Source organism: Caenorhabditis remanei, chromosome I (genome assembly GCF_010183535.1).
Source record: "Caenorhabditis remanei strain PX506 chromosome I, whole genome shotgun sequence".
Taxonomy (NCBI): Eukaryota; Metazoa; Nematoda; class Chromadorea; order Rhabditida; family Rhabditidae; genus Caenorhabditis; species Caenorhabditis remanei.
Window position 1 is genome coordinate 170,179 of NC_071328.1, and position 20,963 is coordinate 191,141.

At 37.7% G+C, this 20,963-nt stretch overlaps 5 protein-coding genes across 5 annotated transcripts; 1 reads left to right on the forward strand and 4 right to left on the reverse strand.

Annotated features, from left to right (window-relative positions):
• Window positions 1–1,529: 1,529 nt before the first annotated feature.
• Window positions 1,530–7,476, reverse strand: GCK72_000024 (uncharacterized protein; the record flags this gene model as incomplete). Its single annotated transcript, XM_053722226.1, has 28 exons — window positions 1,530–1,628; window positions 1,703–1,789; window positions 1,894–1,985; window positions 2,031–2,193; window positions 2,237–2,326; window positions 2,370–2,536; window positions 2,611–2,679; window positions 2,778–2,904; window positions 3,014–3,192; window positions 3,255–3,311; window positions 3,361–3,402; window positions 3,449–3,532; window positions 3,598–3,721; window positions 3,777–3,952; window positions 4,001–4,057; window positions 4,106–4,141; window positions 4,187–4,460; window positions 4,531–4,613; window positions 4,661–4,717; window positions 4,775–4,946; window positions 4,993–5,165; window positions 5,213–5,266; window positions 5,325–5,643; window positions 5,699–5,823; window positions 6,071–6,301; window positions 6,351–6,460; window positions 7,181–7,281; window positions 7,327–7,476. The coding sequence occupies 28 exons, from the start codon at window positions 7,474–7,476 to the stop codon at window positions 1,530–1,532; spliced, it is 3,498 nt and encodes a 1,165-aa protein (XP_053590871.1).
• Window positions 7,477–8,327: 851 nt separating this feature from the next.
• GCK72_000025 (uncharacterized protein) lies at window positions 8,328–11,246 on the reverse strand (the record flags this gene model as incomplete). The annotated part of the gene is made up of 6 exons (XM_003100616.2): window positions 8,328–8,468; window positions 9,300–9,386; window positions 9,434–9,751; window positions 9,858–10,013; window positions 10,617–10,901; window positions 11,127–11,246. The coding sequence occupies 6 exons, from the start codon at window positions 11,244–11,246 to the stop codon at window positions 8,328–8,330; spliced, it is 1,107 nt and encodes a 368-aa protein (XP_003100664.2).
• Window positions 11,247–11,845: 599 nt separating this feature from the next.
• Window positions 11,846–13,990, reverse strand: GCK72_000026 (uncharacterized protein; the record flags this gene model as incomplete). The annotated part of the gene is made up of 8 exons (XM_053722227.1): window positions 11,846–11,925; window positions 12,542–12,656; window positions 12,708–12,809; window positions 12,854–12,997; window positions 13,059–13,247; window positions 13,406–13,485; window positions 13,530–13,679; window positions 13,732–13,990. 8 exons carry the CDS (start codon window positions 13,988–13,990, stop codon window positions 11,846–11,848), a joined length of 1,119 nt encoding a protein of 372 aa, XP_053590872.1.
• Window positions 13,991–14,387: 397 nt separating this feature from the next.
• GCK72_000027 (uncharacterized protein) lies at window positions 14,388–15,798 on the forward strand (the record flags this gene model as incomplete). The annotated part of the gene is made up of 3 exons (XM_003100594.2): window positions 14,388–14,477; window positions 14,550–14,633; window positions 15,484–15,798. 3 exons carry the CDS (start codon window positions 14,388–14,390, stop codon window positions 15,796–15,798), a joined length of 489 nt encoding a protein of 162 aa, XP_003100642.2.
• Window positions 15,799–16,794: 996 nt separating this feature from the next.
• Window positions 16,795–20,843, reverse strand: GCK72_000028 (uncharacterized protein; the record flags this gene model as incomplete). The annotated part of the gene is made up of 12 exons (XM_053722228.1): window positions 16,795–16,857; window positions 16,908–17,129; window positions 17,636–17,937; window positions 18,208–18,522; window positions 18,680–18,969; window positions 19,273–19,445; window positions 19,489–19,660; window positions 19,728–19,838; window positions 19,886–20,043; window positions 20,367–20,484; window positions 20,528–20,638; window positions 20,686–20,843. 12 exons carry the CDS (start codon window positions 20,841–20,843, stop codon window positions 16,795–16,797), a joined length of 2,193 nt encoding a protein of 730 aa, XP_053590873.1.
• Window positions 20,844–20,963: the final 120 nt, after the last annotated feature.

Sequence of the window (20,963 nt, forward strand, 5' to 3'; positions counted from 1 at the left end):
TTAATCTATTTACTTTTGAAACCGAGCCTACAATTGTTCAGGAGATCAAGACAGGCCAAGCCCAAGCAACGTACAACAATTTCCTGGAGGAGTTGAAGTGGTTGCTCAATGTGCTATTGAACCCCAGGAATGTGAGTTGATATCTGAATGGATACAATTCCCGGTAGTACAGACTAATAGTCAAATTGTTCCGTACGTCACGTTTCTCTCTATTCCCAGGTCATCCCTCCGATCCATCTCCAAGAATCGAGCCACAGACATCTGCTTCTGTCCACACTCCACCAATTTTCACAATGCCTTCACCCTGTCTTCTCCCATTGTATGCATCGAACCACTCAAACCGAAAACCAACGGATACTTTGTGCATTGGACCAACAAATGTTCAATTGGAGTCAGTTGCGAAATTTGTTGCAGAGAACTCATTAGACTCGTGGCGGGGAAATACATTTGAAAAGGTGAGCTACAGTAACCCGATGATGAGAATTGGCTGTGATAAACAAAATTCTCCCGAAATTCCAGACAATCTGTGGTACATGCCACGAGGATCTGCCTTCGTTGCCCACACTCATCAAACATGCGTTCTCAGTGCACCACTTAAGTCGAGTAATTGTCTTCTTTACAACAATATAATAATAATTCAAGTTATTTTCAGTTCCAATTAACTGGTGGTCGGTTTTACGTGGAGGACTTTGAATGGTGGACGAGCAACTTGAATGCTCTTCCCATCTGCTCTTCAGGAGTAGCAAAGTGCCATCTTGGAGGACTGTGGCCAATAGTTAATTCAACCACCGGAAAAGGTTTTTCGGAAAGCATGGCTTCCTTTTTGAAATAACACATTTTCAGTATTCCAAGGCTTTACATCGAAAGAGCTGCAACTTATTGCAGATGTAGATGAGCAGTTGATCGTCAAGAAAACAGAGGAGATTTTGAACAAAGTTTGTATGGTCATGTGGATTATATGCATACTTTTTTTTAGTTTGGGTGTTGTGTCTACTGTAACACTTGGCTACTGCAGGCGATGGATGTGATTCATCATTATGTATCGGAGCAACATTTTGTCAAGGTTGGCATCTCCATTTGAAATTTTCTGAAATCGGATTCCAGGTCCTAAAACACCACCCAGTCAAACAAGACGATGTGGATATTATCATGAATTACTTGAAGTCTTGCCAGAAAGACAAATCAAAGTGAGTTTCCAGTTTGTTTATTGTCTCTTAGAGTACCCTTCTTAAACTGAATGACAAAACTTCAATGATATATTTTCAGATGTAAAATCATGTAAATAGTTCTACTGGGCATTTCAATTGCCATTAAAATACGATCTATTATTTACTTGTGATTTCAAATAAAGGTTTATCGTATCTCAAAATGAAGAAATATATGTCTCAATAAAAAAGCTTTTTGGTTGAAAAACTATATGAAATCACCGGCTATCAAGTTTCCATCAAAAAATGCACCCATTGTGGTTTCATCTGCCTCACATAATGATACACCTAAAAACAACCCGAATTTCTAATAATATTATTGGCTTACCGCGTTTTTATTGCTTCTTGATCTTTTTGAAGCAATTCCAAACGTCGCAAGAGCATATTCACCGGGTGCTTGTTTACTGGGTGTTTCTCTCTTATCTAAATTTTAAAATGATTTATAAATTTTTTTAGTGGATCTAACACAGGTATCCAGTGTTTTAGCAATATTATACCTTGGAAAAATGTTCCCACGACGTAAAGTGCTGGACTGATTCCATTCCAGTCAAAAACCATTGTTCACAGTAGGTACACCCTCCGAACTGAAAATACGTATTTTTTAAATTGAAACTTGTATAGGACATTGTTAGATAAAAATTGTTGACTTATGCTCATCGGTAATAATGAAAACCTTCAAATAACCAACCATTTTTAGTATATATTGACTATCGAGTTGAATCTTCAACTTATCGACGTTATCAATAATTTGCAGTTCTCCTGGCGTGAAGTAGTGAAATTCTACAAAAATATAATTTGATTCGCAAATCTCACATAAAACCAGACCTCCCGTATAACGATCACCTTTGTATGATGTTTGCAAACCACCTAGATGGCATTTCATTGGAAGTTCTGACGGGGAAGGATGTGTGAGGTAGCTCATTTTTGAAAGATGTGTTATCCACCAGTCGAATTCGGAGGAGTGTAAACAATTGCAAGATTTTAGCATCTGAAAAGTAAATTTCCAATTTCCCACTCAAAATGGCACTCACTGCATAAATATGAGAAACTGAGAACGCGTGATTCGCCACTTCCAGTATTGTCCACCCGATCATATTCGCATTGCAAAATCCACAATAAAGCTGTAAATTCTGGCCAATTAATTTTTCAGCAATAAAATCTCACATTATTTGGCACGTAGCATAAATCAGTCGCATTGTCTTTAAATTTCCATCTTCTTAACAAGTCTATCTGGGTGCTTGTTGGTCCATGGCAGATACTCTCGTCTAGGTTTTTATCAATTGTTCTGAATAGTGGCAATGAGCAATCCGTCCTTGTTGTTGTAGGCAAAGCTGAAAATTCAATTAGCTAGACATTGTGGTTAACAGTCAGGCAGTTGAGCACAAGGGCACACAGACGGACTCACCGTCAGGGACAAATTGATTTGACGAGAATGTGTCAAGTTTTCGAACAGGATTCACAACAGATACAGCAGCTGAAAATAGAATCCGAGCTCCATTTTGACAAAAAAAATACAAAAAAGGAAAATAAGGGAAAAAACATAAATTTATTAGGACATAGTTCCAAACTAACGAGATCTCTTTACAGCGGCAGGAACTTGTTCTGATATTTTTGCAGGTGTAATAGTGGAAATCAGTGGACATTTCTTCAAAAGATTGTCATAGTAGTCGAAGTCGGATTGTATAGCGGAGAAGCGGATCTGAAAACAATTATAATGTTTCTTTTACAAGTAATTTAGTAAATTTTTTAATCTCAGAACAAAAATTTGGAATGACTGATCTTATTTCAAAACTGTCCGCCAAACTCACATTCTTTGCATGATCTCCGTTTGAAAAAACATGACGTAGTACTTCAATCATAGTTGTTAACTGTACAGCTCCAGGACAATGATGACAGACACATGTCACTTTTTGATTAAGCTCAGGGCAGTTGTTTCGCGACTTCATTTGCAAAATAATTGCCTTATGTCTCTCTTTGAACTTTGTTTCTGAAACTAACTCAATAGTCATATATAATTAATGGTAGGCTTTATAAAACATAATTACTTACGCGAAACCAGGATGCTTTGATTCTGCGGAACATCGAGAAGAGGAATTCGTGGATCATCTAAAATTAAATAGAATTGTTATTGAACTCCGGATAAGAAAACTCTGACTAGATGGTCGTTTGAATGGTTCGTTCTTCTCACTTCCATATCCTGAAAAATATAACTGACTGCAAAACATCAGCACAGACAAACTCACTCGATTTATTCAGAGTCTTGACTTGAGGGCGTTCGGAGGGTGTTGCTTCCACTTTGGGAACAGGTTTCACAACAGAAACAGCTGCTGAAAAAAATTAATTATTTTTTTCAACTGAGATAGCGAAATATTGAGATTTGTTTAAAACTAACGAGACTTTTTGAATGGGACCTCAGGATCCTTAGTGGTTGGGAGTGGATTCGTAGATCTTAGTGGCATGTTCTTGATAAGATTGTCATAGTAGTCAAAGTCGGATCGATTTGCGTTGAAACGGATCTGAAGAGATATGCATATACATAGACACCGTCTTGAAAACCATAACCCAACTTACTCTCTTATCATGTATTCCATCAAATATGTGTTGCATTACTTCATAGACACTTGTCATCTGTCGAACACCATGGCAATGAAAACAGAAGCACAAAATACTTTTATCAGTTTCCAGACAAGACGTTCGGTTCTCTAATTCCATACGAATAGTGTGATATCTCGTTTCGAACTCTCGCTCTGAAAACAGGAACGCTCAAAAAATGTGTAGCTGAAGGTTCTACTCACGCGGCATCATCGACGCCTGATTCTGAGGAACATCGAGAAGAGGAATTCTTGGAGAATCTGAAATTTATTGATTGATTATAACGATTCCTTTGAAAAAGCTCTTACTGGCAGGCCGGCGGAACGGCTCTCGTTTTTCTTCTTCTGAAAATAATTGGGTATATATATGTATCAGTCTTATTGTCTCACTTGTTATAGGTTTTCTTGAATACTGAAACGTCATTCGGTCAACTCGTGGTGCTGGTGGTGGTGGTGATAGGGGTGGGTTCTGTTTCACTGGTTTCGGCAGTACTTCGAAAGTCTCCACCCAACTTTTCCAGTACAAAAGATCAGAGAGGCATGATTGGTATTTCATGTTTTTCCGATGTTCGTCTTTAATGATGTGCAACAAGGCATCCTGCATATTGCTTGGTCGAACTTTTCTAGTACATGAACTGCAAATTGAGCAGTCAGAGTGGAGAACCTGAAATACATTATATAATTACGGAACATGTGTAAAAAGATTCAGAATGGTAAGTTTTTCTTGTACCCACCAACATCTTTCCCGCTTCTATCCGTTTTCGATCTTTTTTGAAAACTTCTGCACATTGATCTAATATTTTATTGAACTGCTCTTCTGAAAATAAGTTCTTGAGCATCTCGAAAACTTTAATACCTACTTACTGGAGACCGCTGTTTCATTAGCTGGCATCCAGTCAAGCATAGGTACTCGTGGTGAATCTGAAATTTAAGAGTGCGAGTTCCGAATCTTACTAATTTCCGAGTTTCGAATCTTACTAGCTGGGACTTTGGAAATTGTAGGTACTGGAGTTTTTGAGATTTCTGGAACTTTTTTGACTTCTGGAGGCTGCTGAACAACTGGACTTGGCTGAGACGCGTTCTCCGCATTTCTTTTTCCGACCCAATCAAACCAAAACTTGAAATCGTTAGTTGGAGCAGTGAACTTCATCTGAAAATGAGTGAAGCTAAAACAAGTCTTTGCACATTTTCCCAACCTTTTCTTTATGTTTCTGGGAAATAATGTGATTGAATGCTTCGAGTTCCGTAGTTAATTTGATCAATCCACAATATTCACATTTCCAGTCCACTGACTTATTTTTCGCAGCCTCTCTTCCAGAATGAGTCAACGATTCTGCGATTTGTCGGAAACTTTTCACGAAGACTTTTTCTGAATAAAAAAAAAAGTAATAATGTTAAAGTGACTACGAGGCTTACGGTCACACCTCACAGCAGTTGCTAGACGGTCGAGAAGTGGGACACGTGGGTTATCTAAAAATTATCCGAAATGGTGATGACAGTATCTGTGTGGTCAGATGTTCGCGCTTACTTGTTTCAGGCTTCACTACCGCTTTTGGTGTTTCTGGAACTTTCTTAACTTCTGAAATCTTCTGAACCACTGGCTTCTCTTCTTTTCTTGGTAAAGATGGTGCAGCTGTAATGGGGCTCACAGTTGCAGAAGGAACACTCAACACATCAATTTTTTGAATTTCGCATTTGCCACATTCCTTAAAGTGTCGAATCCAGAAATCGAAAGATTCTCGAGATAATTGATGTTCCGATAGTTGTCTGATATGAGAATCATTAAAAAAGTGTAGGAAAAATAGTCGAGCGCTGAACGGAGTATAGTTGCATAGGCGACAGATTGTCTGAAAAAGTTTATTTTATGTGTAACAAAATTTGCTGAAACAGTGAAACACTCACCAACTTTTCCTTATCCCCATGTTTTCTGCGATCCAGGAAGAAAAAGTATTGGGAGTATTGTTGCGTCCAGCGTTTTATGGGAAACAACTTTTTCAGCTTCTCCATCTCATCAATCACAGCTTTTCCTGAAAAAAACCGTTTTCGAAGTATTTGGAGGTTTTAGTGTAAACACAGCAGTGCGAGGCGTAAGGTCCTTCAACGAACAGATTTAAGTTTTTCCCGAGTCGCGGTTTATATAGAAAGATACGGCAAATAAACGCAAAAATGCTTGGCATTGTGCCGAGTCTTTTTTGGCACAGTGACAACCGTTGTGCGATGGAGGGCGCACAACTGTGTGTAAGACCATCCAGATATCGATTCCCTCTGTCTCACCTGTAATCCTCTCATCTTCCTTCTCATTATCTACATTAAACAACGGGAAATCCAGATACACAAATTGAGATTTCTCGTCTTTTCCATTACTCTCGACTTTCTTCAATCCAAAGGCTCCACCCATTTTCCCCGATTTCTCTGACGGTCCTGGCACATCTTCTGAATCAGAAGACGTCAAGTCAGGTATCCTTCGAAATGGATGCCGACTACCGTAAAGTTTTATCAGTGAACCTAAATTTTCAAATTTTTGAATAAAGCAAGCGCGCTCTGGTGGACTCACTAATGGTATAGTTCACTGAGACTCCCGATTTTTCGAATATTCGAATACTGTCTTCTGGGGTGACAAATCCATTAGAAAACCAGGATTCCAAGTCTTCCAGGAGTATGTAACTGAAAATGCTAAGTGCATATTAGCTCGGCACAGTTCTTACAACTGCGCTCTACCGAAATGGCTTGGAAAAATGCCTCTTTTTTTCTGAGTCACTCAATGTTGTAAGAAGCATGTCGTGCTAATACCAAATATGACCGAAACCTAAGAAAACTGTATGCGAAATTGAGAGACTCAGAGAAAAAGAGACAATTTCAAGAGCGTTACGGCGGAGCGCAGTTGGAAGAACTGTGCCAAGGTAGTAAAAAAAAAAGTAATTTTACAAATTTTCAGTAAGTATTTCATTCAAAAACAAACAAATCAATTAATTTTCTTCATTTTTTTCCATTTTTCAACCCAAAACATACCCATCCTGAAACTTGAAAAGTGCCTCCTCAGTTGTCATATAAATATTTTATTTTTCAGGTGTCTTCTGCAGAAAATCAGAGAAAATTCAATTCTCAACGAGAAACAATTTCTAACTGTCAATTCTTATCAATTTCTTTCCACGTGTTCGTTTTTTGATGCAATGCCAACAAACAAATGCGTCATCATTTTTTTCTTTTTGCACTGTTGGAGGCGTCGCGTGCTCGCAGCGCGTTTATTGCTGGAAAAATGGTTAAATCTAAATAAAAATCTCTCTCATATACACATATATATTCACAAGGAAAAAAACTCGTAGAAAATGTTAGAAAATGCTATAAAATCATCAAAAATTGAAAATTATGAATGAGTAGATTCACATCCGCGAGAAGATGAACACGTATCCTTTGATAGCCAACGGACAGGCGATATCCGAGTAGAGACACATTGAGAGGAAACCGAGGAACATGATGATTGACGCCTGGAAATCATTCGTTAAAAAAAGAAACTTTAATCTTTCAATAACCTGAACAAAATACATAACCAAACTATCGATGGTGTAGAACACAGGGAGCTCGGGGAAATAATTCTGGAGAATCATGAGAATCGGAAAACCGGGAAGAATTGAGCCGAGTGAGATGAGGATGAGAAGACATGCTGCCACGTAGTGATTCATTCTGCAAAGAGAGTTTGACAACGTTTCGAGATGGCTTTTGTATAGAATATTTCCATATTTTTGCAAAATTTAATACTTGCAAACCAACTCTCTTCAAACGCAAAATTATGAGCTGAAAAATATATCAAAATGTATTTAGATCTCAGTGATTTCTATGACTGTTACCTACTACGGATAGGATCGCCATTAGTTATAGTGCCACGGGCAGGTCTATAATGGATTCTCTGGTTATTTTCCGTTTTTGGCACTTTAACTTGACCCGCGGCGCATTAACGTACTAATTATAACTACCAAATTGAGGTTTCCTCACTTTTTGTCAGCTCCCATTCGGGCGGTTCTCTTCAGTTCTCAATAACGGGTATTTAGCAGAGCCAGGAAGCTGTTAGAGAAGTGCTATAAAGAATTTCCAGCCTACCTCTCTCTTCTGCCACTCCTTCTCCACACCGATACACTTCTCCCGCCTAAAACTTTGATCATTAAAAACAAAAAGTGAAAAAAAGAACAAAAGAAATATCCTTGTGAAATTCCAACTAAAAACTAGCAAAAATGAAATATGATTTTACAAGAAATTCATATTTTTCAAAGAAAAAAACCGATAAAACTATTTAAAATTACAGAGAAAAGGGAGAAACTATAGCACACTGAAAATAAAATCGATATAAAAAAGGGGAATGTTAGGGTGGAAATCTCTGAAATTTTCTTTTAAAAATTCCAGATTTTCCATATAAAAACCATACAATCAAAGAGTAAAATGCAATAAAAATGGCACCGTTTTTAGCAAAAACACTTAAAATTCTACACTTCATTGTTACCTACACACATAAAATCACCTAATTATCATTTAATAATTTTCAATAGTTAACACTCTTTTTGATTGCATCAAATACACGATGAATTGTTGGAAGGTAGAATGGTTCGTGGACGTGTGGGAACGGCGTGTCGAAGCCGGCTACACGTTCGATCGGCGATTCAAGGTTGAGGAAACAACGCTTCTGAAAATTATAGAAATAAACGTGATTCAGCCATTTTTGATGATTTTCAGCGTTAACGTTTTTAGGCACACAAAAAGTTGTAGAAACACCTAGGAACGACGTTAATCGTAAGTCGATTAATTTTGATCTACCAACTTTCCCGCTAAGATGAAATGTCATCATTTTCTCTAGTCTGGCGCGTCTGAGCCGCAGTTCTTGGAATAATTCGCATTGCCTCAAAAGTGTCTAATCACTCGGATTGCGCAACATCCGATTTTTTCATGCCTTTTTGGAGTCTTATGATTCCAAAAACCTTCTTTTTATTGTGTTTTTATCGATAAAAACAGTTTTGAACTCTATTTATCCCGAAAGTGGCTTCAGAAATTTGAAAAATCATCCATTCCGCCTCGTTGGGGATGGTTTCAATGAGAAGTTTACTGACAATTTACTGAAAATGACTCAAAAATCTATGAAATTCGGCCTGTAATCAACTAAATTCACTGAAAACGACCATTTTTCGTATTAGACGGACATTGTCTGGAAACTATTCGAAAATAATCTAAAATTAAGTCAAAAACTTTAATTTTAGCTCAAATTCGACTCAAACAGCTAAAAAATGTCAAATTTTTGATGACTGGCGCACCTTTGGCGCTTCCTATTACAACATTGCATTATATGGAAATATACTGAAAAGATAGCTGAAAGATGATAATTTCGAGACATCAGGCGCGCCTTCGGCGCTTTCAGATTGGAATTCCGGGATTCCGGTTTTTCTGACGCAAAATGTCTAAACTAGGCGTAAATTCGAGCAAAAATTAGCCAGAAAGGACCCAATTTCCCTCAAAAACTCACCTGAACAGTAGAAGCAATCTCGGCTCCGAATCCCGAAGAAATTGGTGCCTCATGAGTGACGATGAGTCTTCCAGTCTTTTGGACACTCTGAAATCAGACATTTCAGACATTTCAAGCATATCATCCCCCAGTACCTCCACAACATGATCCTCATCCCACGGTTGAATTGTCTGCAAATCGATCACTTCCACATCGGCATTCAACTTCTCTTTGGCGAGTTGAGCCGCTTCGAGTGCCACGTGCACTTGAGTTCCCCATGCGACGAGTGTCAAATCTTTTCCCTGGCGGACAGTTTCAGCCTGTCCGAGTGGGATGGTGTAGTCACCGGTGGGCACGTCTTCCGATGCGAGACGATACAGGATTTTCGGCTCGAAGAAGATGCATGGATTCGGGTCACGGATACACGAGAGCAAGAGTCCTTTCGCTTGGATTGGGCCACGTGGAATGACGAGCTGTAAGCAGGAAAAAGTATAATTTGAAGCTCCGCCCCCTATTTCTGATAGTGAGGTTCCGCCCCTTACTTTTGAAGCTCCGCCACCTTCTCATCCGTTCTCTTACCTTCAATCCAGGAGTATGAGTGAAATTGGCTTCTGGGCTCTGCGAATGGTAGAGTGCACCGTGTCCGACGGCTCCCCACGTCGTTCTGACTGTCAGTTTGCCGCAATCGAACTGGTTACCCGAACGGTAGCGGAATTTCGCCGCCTCGTTGACGAGCTGAAATGTAGATCATTAGTTGTATGTCAAAAGTACGTAACTCGCTTCAAAAAATGAACATGACGAGACCAAAAATATACCGATCTGTAGGTCTTACCGAGTTCTATGTTGTTGATATAATACGGGATGCCTTAGGATTCATTATTGTACTGAGGGGCGAGCTAAAGTGTCATTTCGTACGATTTGACACTTTAAACCGTTTCACGATACTGTAATAAATTCTAGATCATCCCGAATTATAAGAGAGACATAGAGCTCGCCGAGATCTACAGTTCGGTATACTTTTGGATTTATGTTATTAATTTTGAAACGAGTTACGTGCCGACAATGCAGAATGATAAAAATCAAGTTTTTGTTGCAAAACTCAATTTTTTCATCTAACAACCGCGCTCTACCGAAACTGAAGAAAATTGTGTGCGAATTTGAGAGACTCGGAGAAAAAGACATTTTTTCAAGAGAGTTTCGGTGGAGCGCAGTTGTAAGATCTGTGCCGAGCTAATCGCACTAGAAATCGGAATTTTCAGATTTCAGAATACTAAATTTAAGTCTCTAGTCCCGCCCGTTAAAGTCCAGTAAGCTCCGCCCACTTTTTCTGCTCCAAACCTGATCATAAGCCGGGAAAATGTAGTCTCCAAACTGAATTTCAGCAATGGCCGTCGCACCAGCCGCCGCCACTCCAATACCGAAACCAGCGATTCCTTGTTCGCAGAGAGGTGTGTTGAATACTCGATCCTTTCCAAACTTCTTTTGTAAATCCAAACTACATCTAAATACTCCTCCGAACGCGACGTCTTCTCCGAAGAGTACTGCCGAATCGTCGGTTTCCATTGCGATTCGCATCGCCTCGTTCACCGATTGCATCAAATTCATTTTTGATGTTTCTTGGCCCTGGAAACAGCGAAAATGTCTCCGAATGTCCGATAAGCAACGTTTTAGAAAAATAGTTTTAAAAATTTTCAATTTTAAGATTTCTTGGCCTGGAAAATGAAGATTGGGAGCAAAAATTCGCCAGGAAACCATTATTTGAAAATAATTTATTTCCGCTGTTTTCTAACACAAAAATGGCATTTTCAGATCAATTTTCAGTTGAAAATGCCCCAAATTTCCACATACTTGAAGTCCAGCTGGAAGTGTAGTCGACGGCTGGAATGTGAAGTGTGCTTTTCCACGAATTTGTGCATTCGTCAGTGTGGAAGAGAACTTGGAGAGGAGGCTCACGGCTCGGTGACTCATCTTTTACCTGGAGAAGTTGAAAAATACATTTTCAGTAGGATATTGACAGGGGGAAATGAGAATTTGCAGGTTTCCGCGTGGAAAATGAAATATAAAATCGAAAATTTCGAGGGATAAAAATTATTTGAATAGTCTAGTAGAAGACAATGAAATTTATAACAAAACGACACAGACACCAAACGCGCTCTAACGGAAAAGTTCGAAAAAAGAAAAAGTTCGGTAGAGCGTGATTGCTATTTCAGCGATTCCAAATAAACTTTGTGGGAGAAAAAAAGAAAAAAAACGCTACCGGTTAGCCGCGAAAAACAACAAGAATATTATATATAATAGTCAAAGAAAATTCAAATAGGTAGCAGGAAAAGTAGACGAAAATTGTGGGAAACAAACGGAAAAATATTTTTTTAATCACTGAAAATTTGGGGGAAAATCGGAAAAAGATGGGGAAGAACCAGAGAGAGAGAGAGGAAAGAAAAAGTATACCAAGGAATTAGGAAATTATGGAGAAAATTGGTGGATTTTTAATGAAAATTTGACATTTTTTCGCAAAAAATCTCTCAAAAAAGCAATAAAAAACACAAAAAAGATGGAGAATTTTCGCTCTAATCCTCATCAGAATCGAGTTCTCCAACGTCTTCGTCAATATCGAACAAGTCCTCGTTGATGTCCATCTTTGCCATCGCTGCAATTTTCGAAATTAGTTTTTTTTTCGCTGTTTTCTCAACTCCCTAGAGAGTGAGACACAGAGAAGCGGGGAGGTTTTGCGCTTTTTTTCTACACGTGGTGATCGATTTTTGGAGAGAAAAATGGGGAGAGATAGAGTGATAAAAGTCTATTGAAACATCTCAGACAGGTGGGGGAATAAGTGGGGAGAGTGATGTTTGAACTATGGCTTGTCCTCTCTTGATAACAGATATATTTGTATTGACGGGCAGTAAAAAAGGGAAAAAGGGGGAAAAAAGAACGAAAATGAAATTTCTGATTGAAAAAGCAAAAACTGAGTACTTTCCAATCGAATTTCAAGGAAATATCAACTTTTTTAAAAATCAATGAGCAAAAATTGCCTGTTTCTAGCATACGAATAGGAGAGGCAAAGGGCTGAAAATGAGGTTTTCCTGAATTTCCGGAGAAAATGCTCAAAAATTCGAAGAAAATCGCTTTTTTCAAGAAAAAGTGCAAAATTTTGCTGATTATACAGAAGATTCAGCGAAAAAATCGTGAAAAATTAAATTTTCGGAGAGAATTTTCAGAAAAATAGGTTTCTAGTGAAAATTTTCCCCTTTTTCGCTCCAACAAACCTCCAGCAGTCGACGTAACAGCAGCCGATGAATTGCTCATTTGATTCGTCAACTCATCGTCCATTCCATCGAATTTGAAGAAGTTCGCGTCGATTTCGAACACTTTCTCGTTTTCCTATAATAAAAATTGGATTAAAACTGAAATTTTGGTTTAGATTCTTTTTACATCAACTTCCTCCTTCTCCATCTCAATATCTCCAGCCTCGTCGTCGTCATTATTGATGAGATTCGCGTCGAACAAGAACAAATCACGTCCGGACATACCGTTCTAAAACGATTTAGATCAATAAAAATTGAAAATTCATGACTTACATGCTTTCCAGACTTGATTTTGTCTCTTTTCGCCTTCAAATCTGCCTCTTCCTTCTCTTTTCGTTCTCTTAACTTCTTCTTCTTCCACGCAACGAATGTTTGAAGTGTTAATTTCGTCAAATCCTTTGAACTCAACGCGGCTCTCTGGAAATAAGATAATTTGGATTGTAAGAAAGGAAAATTCCAGATCTTTCTTCAAAATTACCTCTTTCTCAACCAACTCCTCAATACTAATTTCATCTTCCTTCTGCGCTTCCATCGCCTTTCTATCCTTTTTCAGCACGTATCCCTCCGGTAGACAATGACGATACTGGCACTTGTCACCACCGTTAGGACACTCCCAGAACCATCCGTATTTATTGTTTTCAACAGCTTCCAAGAAGTATTTGCAGACCTAGAAGAAAATGAGTATTTCGAAGGAAAACTCCTGATTTCTAGCGTTTTCCTGGCGTTTTTCTATGATTTTCAAGCGAAAAAACCGCATTTTTCGGGTGAAAACTTCAGATTTCTAGCGTTTTTCCATAATTTCTAGCTTGTTTTCAAGCCACATACAATATCAATGACATGTCCTCCTTTGTTCTTCTTGCTTACAACCTCAGCCAACTTGTCTTGGTCCCAGTTCTCGTTGGTCTCTGTAGAGAAAATATAGATTTTTGGCACTTTTTCATTAACTAACCATCCTTCTCAACCTCTCTACTATCAGCATACAAGTTCTTCTTCGCCGTCTTCTGCGCCACAGCCAAGTCGTGACTGAACTTGCACTTTGCTCCTTTTCCGCAGAGTCCTTGCTTGAAAAATACGCAGAGAAGGGATTTCGGGTCGACATCTGTTTTTACAATTCTTATATAATTTTTGTTACTGTTATACATTTTGAGTACCTTTCGCGACTTTCTGCTCCACCGGCTTCAAAAGATTGGCAATATCCAAAAGCTCGTCTTTTTCCTTTTTTTTCGCGGCTTCTTGCTGTCGAACCAAGTCCATACGAGTGTTATTATTGCGGACTTGATTCTCGATTTGCGCCACAAATTTCTGGTTCTTATTTCCCTTTTTGTTCTTCAATCCGAACGTTTTGTCCTCGATCACCTTCTCCTTTCGCTTAGTTTCAGCCTTTTTGCTAGGCGCTTGTTTTGGCGGCATGATTAGGGGAGTGGGTTCTGTAATATTAGAGAACTTTCAATTAAATTCAACATAAGAGAAAATTTTTAAGAAGAAAAGTTGAAGCCTCCTAAAGCACCCCATAACTAAACAATTTGTTATCGGAGGAGGTGGAAAACACATTTAACAAATAAAAGAAATATTATATAATCAGATTTAACGAAAAAAATCAATTAAAACTACTTTAAAACCTCTGGAAAAACCGGTTGAAATCGTGTTAATTTTTACAAAAAAATTCACGAGAAACGCGTCAGGAACACGGGAAATGCGCCAACCAGTCGGGTTGACGCACTATCGGATTTTGAGCTAAAAATTCCAATAATTGAGATTTTCAGCTGTATTTTCAGCTCTATCACCAATATTTCTCGATTTTTCAGTAATGTTCGGAAGTGTTCATCGAAACAGTGACCCGGACAACCCGAATACACTCAATGGGCCCCGAATCTCTCAGGAAAATGAAGCGCAACCGGTAAGGCGTTCTTTTTTCGTGTTTCTTGATAAAAAAATAATAAAGAATGACTCAAAAAATGTATTTTTGTAGACAGTAACGACTGGAATGTCATGGGAACTCCGGGTGCAATCGTTCGTCGGTCTGTTCATCCTGTCGATTATCGCCAGTTTTTGTGTGAGTAATCGTGTTTTTAAGGTCAAAAATTGGAAAAATTTGCAAAATTCTTCAAATTTTCATGAAAATCGCGTTTCCACAGTTTTTTTTATTTGAAAAATCGCAAAATTCTGTCAACTTCCAGGCCATCGAACCTAAAAATAGTGAGATTTTTAGATATTAGATTTTTAAACAAAAATTGATGTGTTTAGCTCAAAACACCTGATTCTTGAGCTAAAATCGGTTTTTTTTTCAACAAGAAACTGAAATTTTACCAATTTTCAGGTGTTTTTGAGTCAAAAACTCGGGATTTAAAAATTTTCAGGCTGAAAAATAGTGATTTTTAAGTCAGAAATGATTATTTTTAAATCTTAAGAACATTTATGACAAGTATGATTTTTAAAAATTAGTTTTCTACTTAAAAACTCAATTTTTCAACCGAAAAATCCCATTTCCTACAGACTTTCAAAATCTCGCCCCGGAATCAAAAATGTGCACAATTTTTTCACAAAACTTTTTTAAAGTTTTTGAAATTTTTATCAAGAATAATCAAATATCCTATGTATTTTTATCGAAAAACATTTGAAACAAATCAAAAAATTCGAACTTTTATACTGAGACCCGGCCCGTTGCAAGTCTGAAAGCCCGGCAAACTTTTTTGCTGAAATTTTTTCAATTTTTCCTCAAAAATTTGAGATTTAAACTTTGGCGCCAAATACCCGGGCCTTGACAAGTATTGGATAAAGTGACTAGTATGATTTACGATAATATAAAGATAAAAATCTAGTTTTTTTTGTTGCAAAACTCAATTTTTTGATAAAAAATCTCATTTCCCCATCAATTCCCTCAATTCCTCTCTCTATTTTTCCAGGGTTCGTACCTCCTGCTGCTCACAAAAATCACTGGTTTCTGTATAATGACATCAATCAGTGCAATTCTCTCTCTCTCCTCAACTTGTTGCTTAATGGGTCCATGCGGTCAACTCAAGAAAATGTTTGATCGATCACGATGGATCGCCTCCTCTCTTTACATTCTCTTCATTTTTCTCACTCTTATTTCTGGTTTATGGCTTAAAAATGCGCCGTTGGCTATTATTTGTACTGTTGGACAGTATATCGCTATGGCTTGGTACTCACTTTCATATATTCCTTATGCTCGGGAGGCTGTCGCCAAGATTTTCTTCTAATTTGACAGTTTTCTGCTGGAAATTGATGAAAAATTGATTTATTTCACTTGAAAACTCTTTTTTTTTGCTTTTTCCCAAAATTTTTCGGGAAATAGCCCCTAAAACTGTAAGAAATTCAATTTTCCCGAAATTTCTGTGAATTTCACCCTTTCTTCACTAATTTGTTTGCATTTCTCGGCAAAAAAACCGAATTTCCGCCTGAAAACTCCCATTTTCCCCGGTTGTGAGACCCCCCTTCCACCCATTCTCATTGTGATTCCCCTCCATTTTTTGTCATTTTTCCCCCCTCACTTTCCTTCTGAATCCCACGTCAACATCCGCATGATCGCCCCACACCTTCATCTCATAATTCACCTTCTACTTCTTTGAAATTTGCCAATGCTTAAATTGTGTATAATGTGTAATATTGTATTTATTAAGAGAAAGAGATTCGAAAAACGAAACGCATATTGAATGAACATTTGAACGACTTTTCCTGTAAAAACCAACATTTTAGCCTGAAAATGAGGTATTTCAGTGAAATAACAATTATTCAGTTTGTAAGACAAAATGAGGCAGAATGAGATAGAAAATATTGAATCAAGAAATTGAATGAGAACATGATGAGTTTCAGCCATTTTTCTATATTTTTGACATTTTTTGTGGCTACAAATGTCAAAAACACGAGAAAATTCGCCGAAAGTGAACAGAAAATGAGAAAAAGTGCTTATAGAGTCCAAAAGGGTATTAACAAATAACAAAAACAAGCAGTAGAAAAAATATAAATTTAAGAAACAAAAAAACAAGTTTCAGTGAGTGAAACGATCCTAGAAATCAGAAAAAGTAGAAACAAGATGAGATAACTATGAATTAACCCAATTTTCTGCATTTCTGATTGTTTCACTGTCAAAAATGACAAAAAACTAATGTAATAATGAGAAAATTGGTATAATAATGAACAGAAAATGAGAACAGGTGCGTACAGAACACAAAAGAGAGAGGCATTTTTTTTTAAGTCTATGCATTTAGCATGTCGATAGATATCTTGAAGGCGGTGTTGAGCTTCTCCATTGAAATTTTCTGAAAATAAAAATTTAAATTTTTCAAATTTAAATTTCTAATATACAAACCTTATCCGTATCCTTTGTCAATTCTTCAATAATAACACTCAATTTCTTCAAAAACGGATCCATAATTGGGTGATTGACGGTCCCAGCGGCCAATTGGAGCATCGATGCGAAATCACGGAGACTTTTCCAGTCTGTGTCCGGATGCTGATAGAATCTAGCATTTTTTGTGGTTACCATCAGAAGACTTTCGAGATTCAAGAGCAGGGCGAAGAGCGGCAATTTCTGGAATTTGAGAAATGGTTTGGGAATCCCAACTTGGGCTATAGTTTTATGAGTGAAACATGTGACTTTTAGACATTTTCAGTCATTTCTAGTCATTGTGAGCCAAAAATTTCAATTTTTTTTGATTTTTTGGACTGAAAATTTCAGACAAATGATATTTCAGTTCAAAAACGCTACTTTCTCGGGAAAATCACTATAATGAGTCCTAATAGCAAAGAATGACTCAATTTCAGCAAAAATTAAAAATTAAATAAAAACGAAAAAAATGTTGAGGTATAATTTCAGACAAAAAAATTTCAGCCAACATTTTTTTCTTAAAACCAGATTTTCAGCAGAATTTAGCAAAAACCGTCTATTTTTCAAACATTTTTCGAAAAAATTGAATTTAGGTACAATTTCAAACAAAAAGGTCCAAAATTAATCGCTAGAATTTGATCCCGCCCACCGTATTTAGCGATTTTTGACGAAACATCAGCCAGGCCCCGCCTCTCTTTCTCCACACTCACCTCATCCTTCACACTCATTTTTTTGATCAAAAACTCGATTTCCGCATGCAATTCATTGAAAATCGGATGATTCAATGCGACAATGAATGCACGAAGAACGCACAAATACCATTTGACAGAGGTAGACGATTCCTCAGAATATACTCGTGTCATTTCAGTTCTCTCCTTCGGTTCCTTGTCATTTTCTGATTCTCGTGCTGATCGAACACTTTCATCACAGACAAATGGCACTCCTCCGATATTCTGATAGAGATCATCTAACCACGCCGGTTGGTTTTTGACTTTCGGCGTCTTTTTTACGTCTGAAATTGGAAAATAAATTTCCAGATGGACATTTTCTAGCTGAAACGGCGCATCCTGGCCTTGAGATAACTCGCTTCAAAATGGCAATTAGGAGTCGATCAACCTGTCAAATTGTAGAGCTCACCGAGATCTACTATTTGACAGGTTGATCGACTACTAATTGTCATTTTGAAGCGAGTTATCTCAATGCCAGGATCCGGCCCGGTTACAACTATGCCATTTTTTGATGAAACCTTTCGAAATTCTAGTTTCTTCGGGCTCAAGTCTACCTGAAACCGACAAATCGACACCAGAATCAATTTCTGGAAGAGAATTCAATCTTCTCTTCTTCTGATCCACCAGACTTCCACTAGTCGATGATTCTGATTCCTTGGCATTGCTATCACTCGATGAGCTTCTTTTTCTCTCTTGATTCTCCACTTTTTTCGCCGGACTTTTGAACTCGTTCTTCACATTGACTGGTGGCAATCGTTTTGGAGATTTCGGTGTTGGAATTTTGATAGTGGGTGAATTCGGAGACTTCTTCAGGTTCATCGGAGAAAACTTTGTCCTTAATGCCGGTCGGCTCGTCGACTTGATCCCGTCTGAAATTGGAAAGAAATAAGACACTCCTTTCAGGTAAAACGGCCCATTTTGGACATAAATGATCCATTTACTCTCATTTTGATCTGAAAATAGGCCATTTTCTAAGCAAAACAGAGAAAAACGTTGGAAATTCAGTTATTTTCTGTTCATTCCTACCTGAAACCGACAAATTGACATCCGGTATAGTATCTGGAACTGAATTCACTGGTTTTCCCGATGGAGACATCATAGAAGGACTTCCACTAGTCGATGGTCCTGATCCATCGGCATTTGTATAAGTGTATGAGTCATCACTCGATGAGGTTCCCTTTTTCACAGGACTTTTGAATTCTTTCTTCACATTTACTACTGATAGCGGTAGTTTTGGAGATTTCGGTTTTGGAACTTTGGGCGAATACGGCGACGGTCGAATAATTGGCATGATGCTGAGCTCTCGTTTCTTTGAGCTGAAATTCGGGGATTTTTCAAAATTCTGCAGACAAAGTCCTATTAACAGTCCATCCCCTCTTACAACTGCGCCTCGCCGCAAACGAGAGAGTATCGGCGATAGACGCAGAGTTTTTTTCTCGCGCCGACTCAGATTTTCACAGCTTTTGACCTATTCTCGCACTTTTTCATGGCAATATACAGAAAAACTTTTGAAAAGCGAAAATAGGTCAAAAACTGTGAAAAAACTCTGCGTCTCTCGCCGATACTCTCTCGTTTGCGATGGGGCGCAGTTGTAATAAAAATGTTCTGCTAATACTTACACTCTTGAACTCTTTCGAATTTCTGGCTTTGATTCTTCGACTGTCTCCACATCAATCATCTCGCTTTCTTCATCTTCCGGGCTTTCTTCTTCTCTCTTCACTTTCAGATTGATTGGAATAGAAGGTGGCTGAAATTCAACCTCTCTCTCCTCTTTCACAATGATTGGAGGTGGCTGAAATTCAAATTTAGAGTTGAAAAACGCCGAAAACCCTCACGTATTTCTGTTTGTCTTCTTCTCTCTTCACCCTCAGACTCATTGGGATTGGAGGTGGCTGTAATTCAACCTTCAACCCCTCTTTCTTTTTGAATTCCCATTCCTCTCCGTGCTTCTTGTATCTGGCAATCTTCCCCTCTCTATCCAATTCCACGTCGGCATTCTTGACCATTCTAAACAAAAAAAAATCTCAATTTCAGTCAATTTTCATCGATATTTTCATCGAAAATAAGCTCTTACTCTGCTAGAAACCCGTCATCAATTTTTCCGTTCAACACGAACAACAATCTCACTTTGGTATCCATATCGAACTCATTCGACTCGTGAATTTTCTGGCGCCATTGATATACTCTGAAAATTTTCGATTAAAAACAAATTTTCCTATTTAATTTTCTCACTTAGTATAAAGAGTAGCAATCGAGTGGATAGATTTCATTTTGTGTTTAAAATCTCTACAAATCCAATGAACGCTTCTCTGAGTGACTACGTCTTTTGTCTTCTGGAGGACGAATTGAATGAGTTGCGCGGTTTCTTTATTGTTTACAGGATTCATCAGCTGAAATGACGAAAAATATTGTAAAATCCATAAAAGTCCATAATTTTAGCGTTAAAAATGTATTTTTCGAAGAGAAAAACACTTCTTTTAAGCAAGTGTCGTAAACTATGGTGCACTGGAATACGCAAACACCGGCACGTCAAAATGCACAGATTTTTCGGGCGGTTTTTTGAAAAGTGTTGCAAATTTGCAAATTTGACGAAAAACTTGATAAATGAGGGGTTAAAACTAGATTTTCATTGAAAAAATAAGAAAAAAAAGTTTTTTTTTTATTGGAAATGTTGATTTTAATGATTTTAATGAAATTTTCGACAGAAACACACCGGTTTCGGAGCTCCGATCGGAGATTGTTGTGTTCCAAACTCCAACTTTCCGTTCTTCTTCTTGTAACTGGTGATTCGTCCTTTCTCGTCTAGTGCCACGTGTGCAAATCGTCGAATTCTGAAAATAATTTGTAAAATTTTGGAATTTAAAGATATATTACTCAGCCAGAAAGTGCACATTGATGTCAACTCCCAACGCGAAAATCATTCTTGCTCTCGTGTCCAAATCGTATTCTTCCAACAGATGAATTCTCTCTTTCCAGTTTCTTACACTTAAAATTTCATTTAATAAATCTTATTTTTTAAATATAATTCTTACAAATGTGCAAGACTTTCGACGTTTCGCGATGAAACCGTTTCTGTTTTAAATTGTTGGCACAGTTTGTAAATTGATTGTGGTGATTTCACATATTTCAACTTTTGACAGATGAAATGAATGAGTTCAGCATTTTCCTCTTCGCGTAACGCGTTCTTCATCTGAATTCCAAAAAAATCTTTAGCAATTCTTTTGTTATCAGATCAGAAATTTTTTCTGCAGAAATAACAAATACAGAACTCAACTGATGCGAATCTGTTTTTATCAGACAACGAAATATA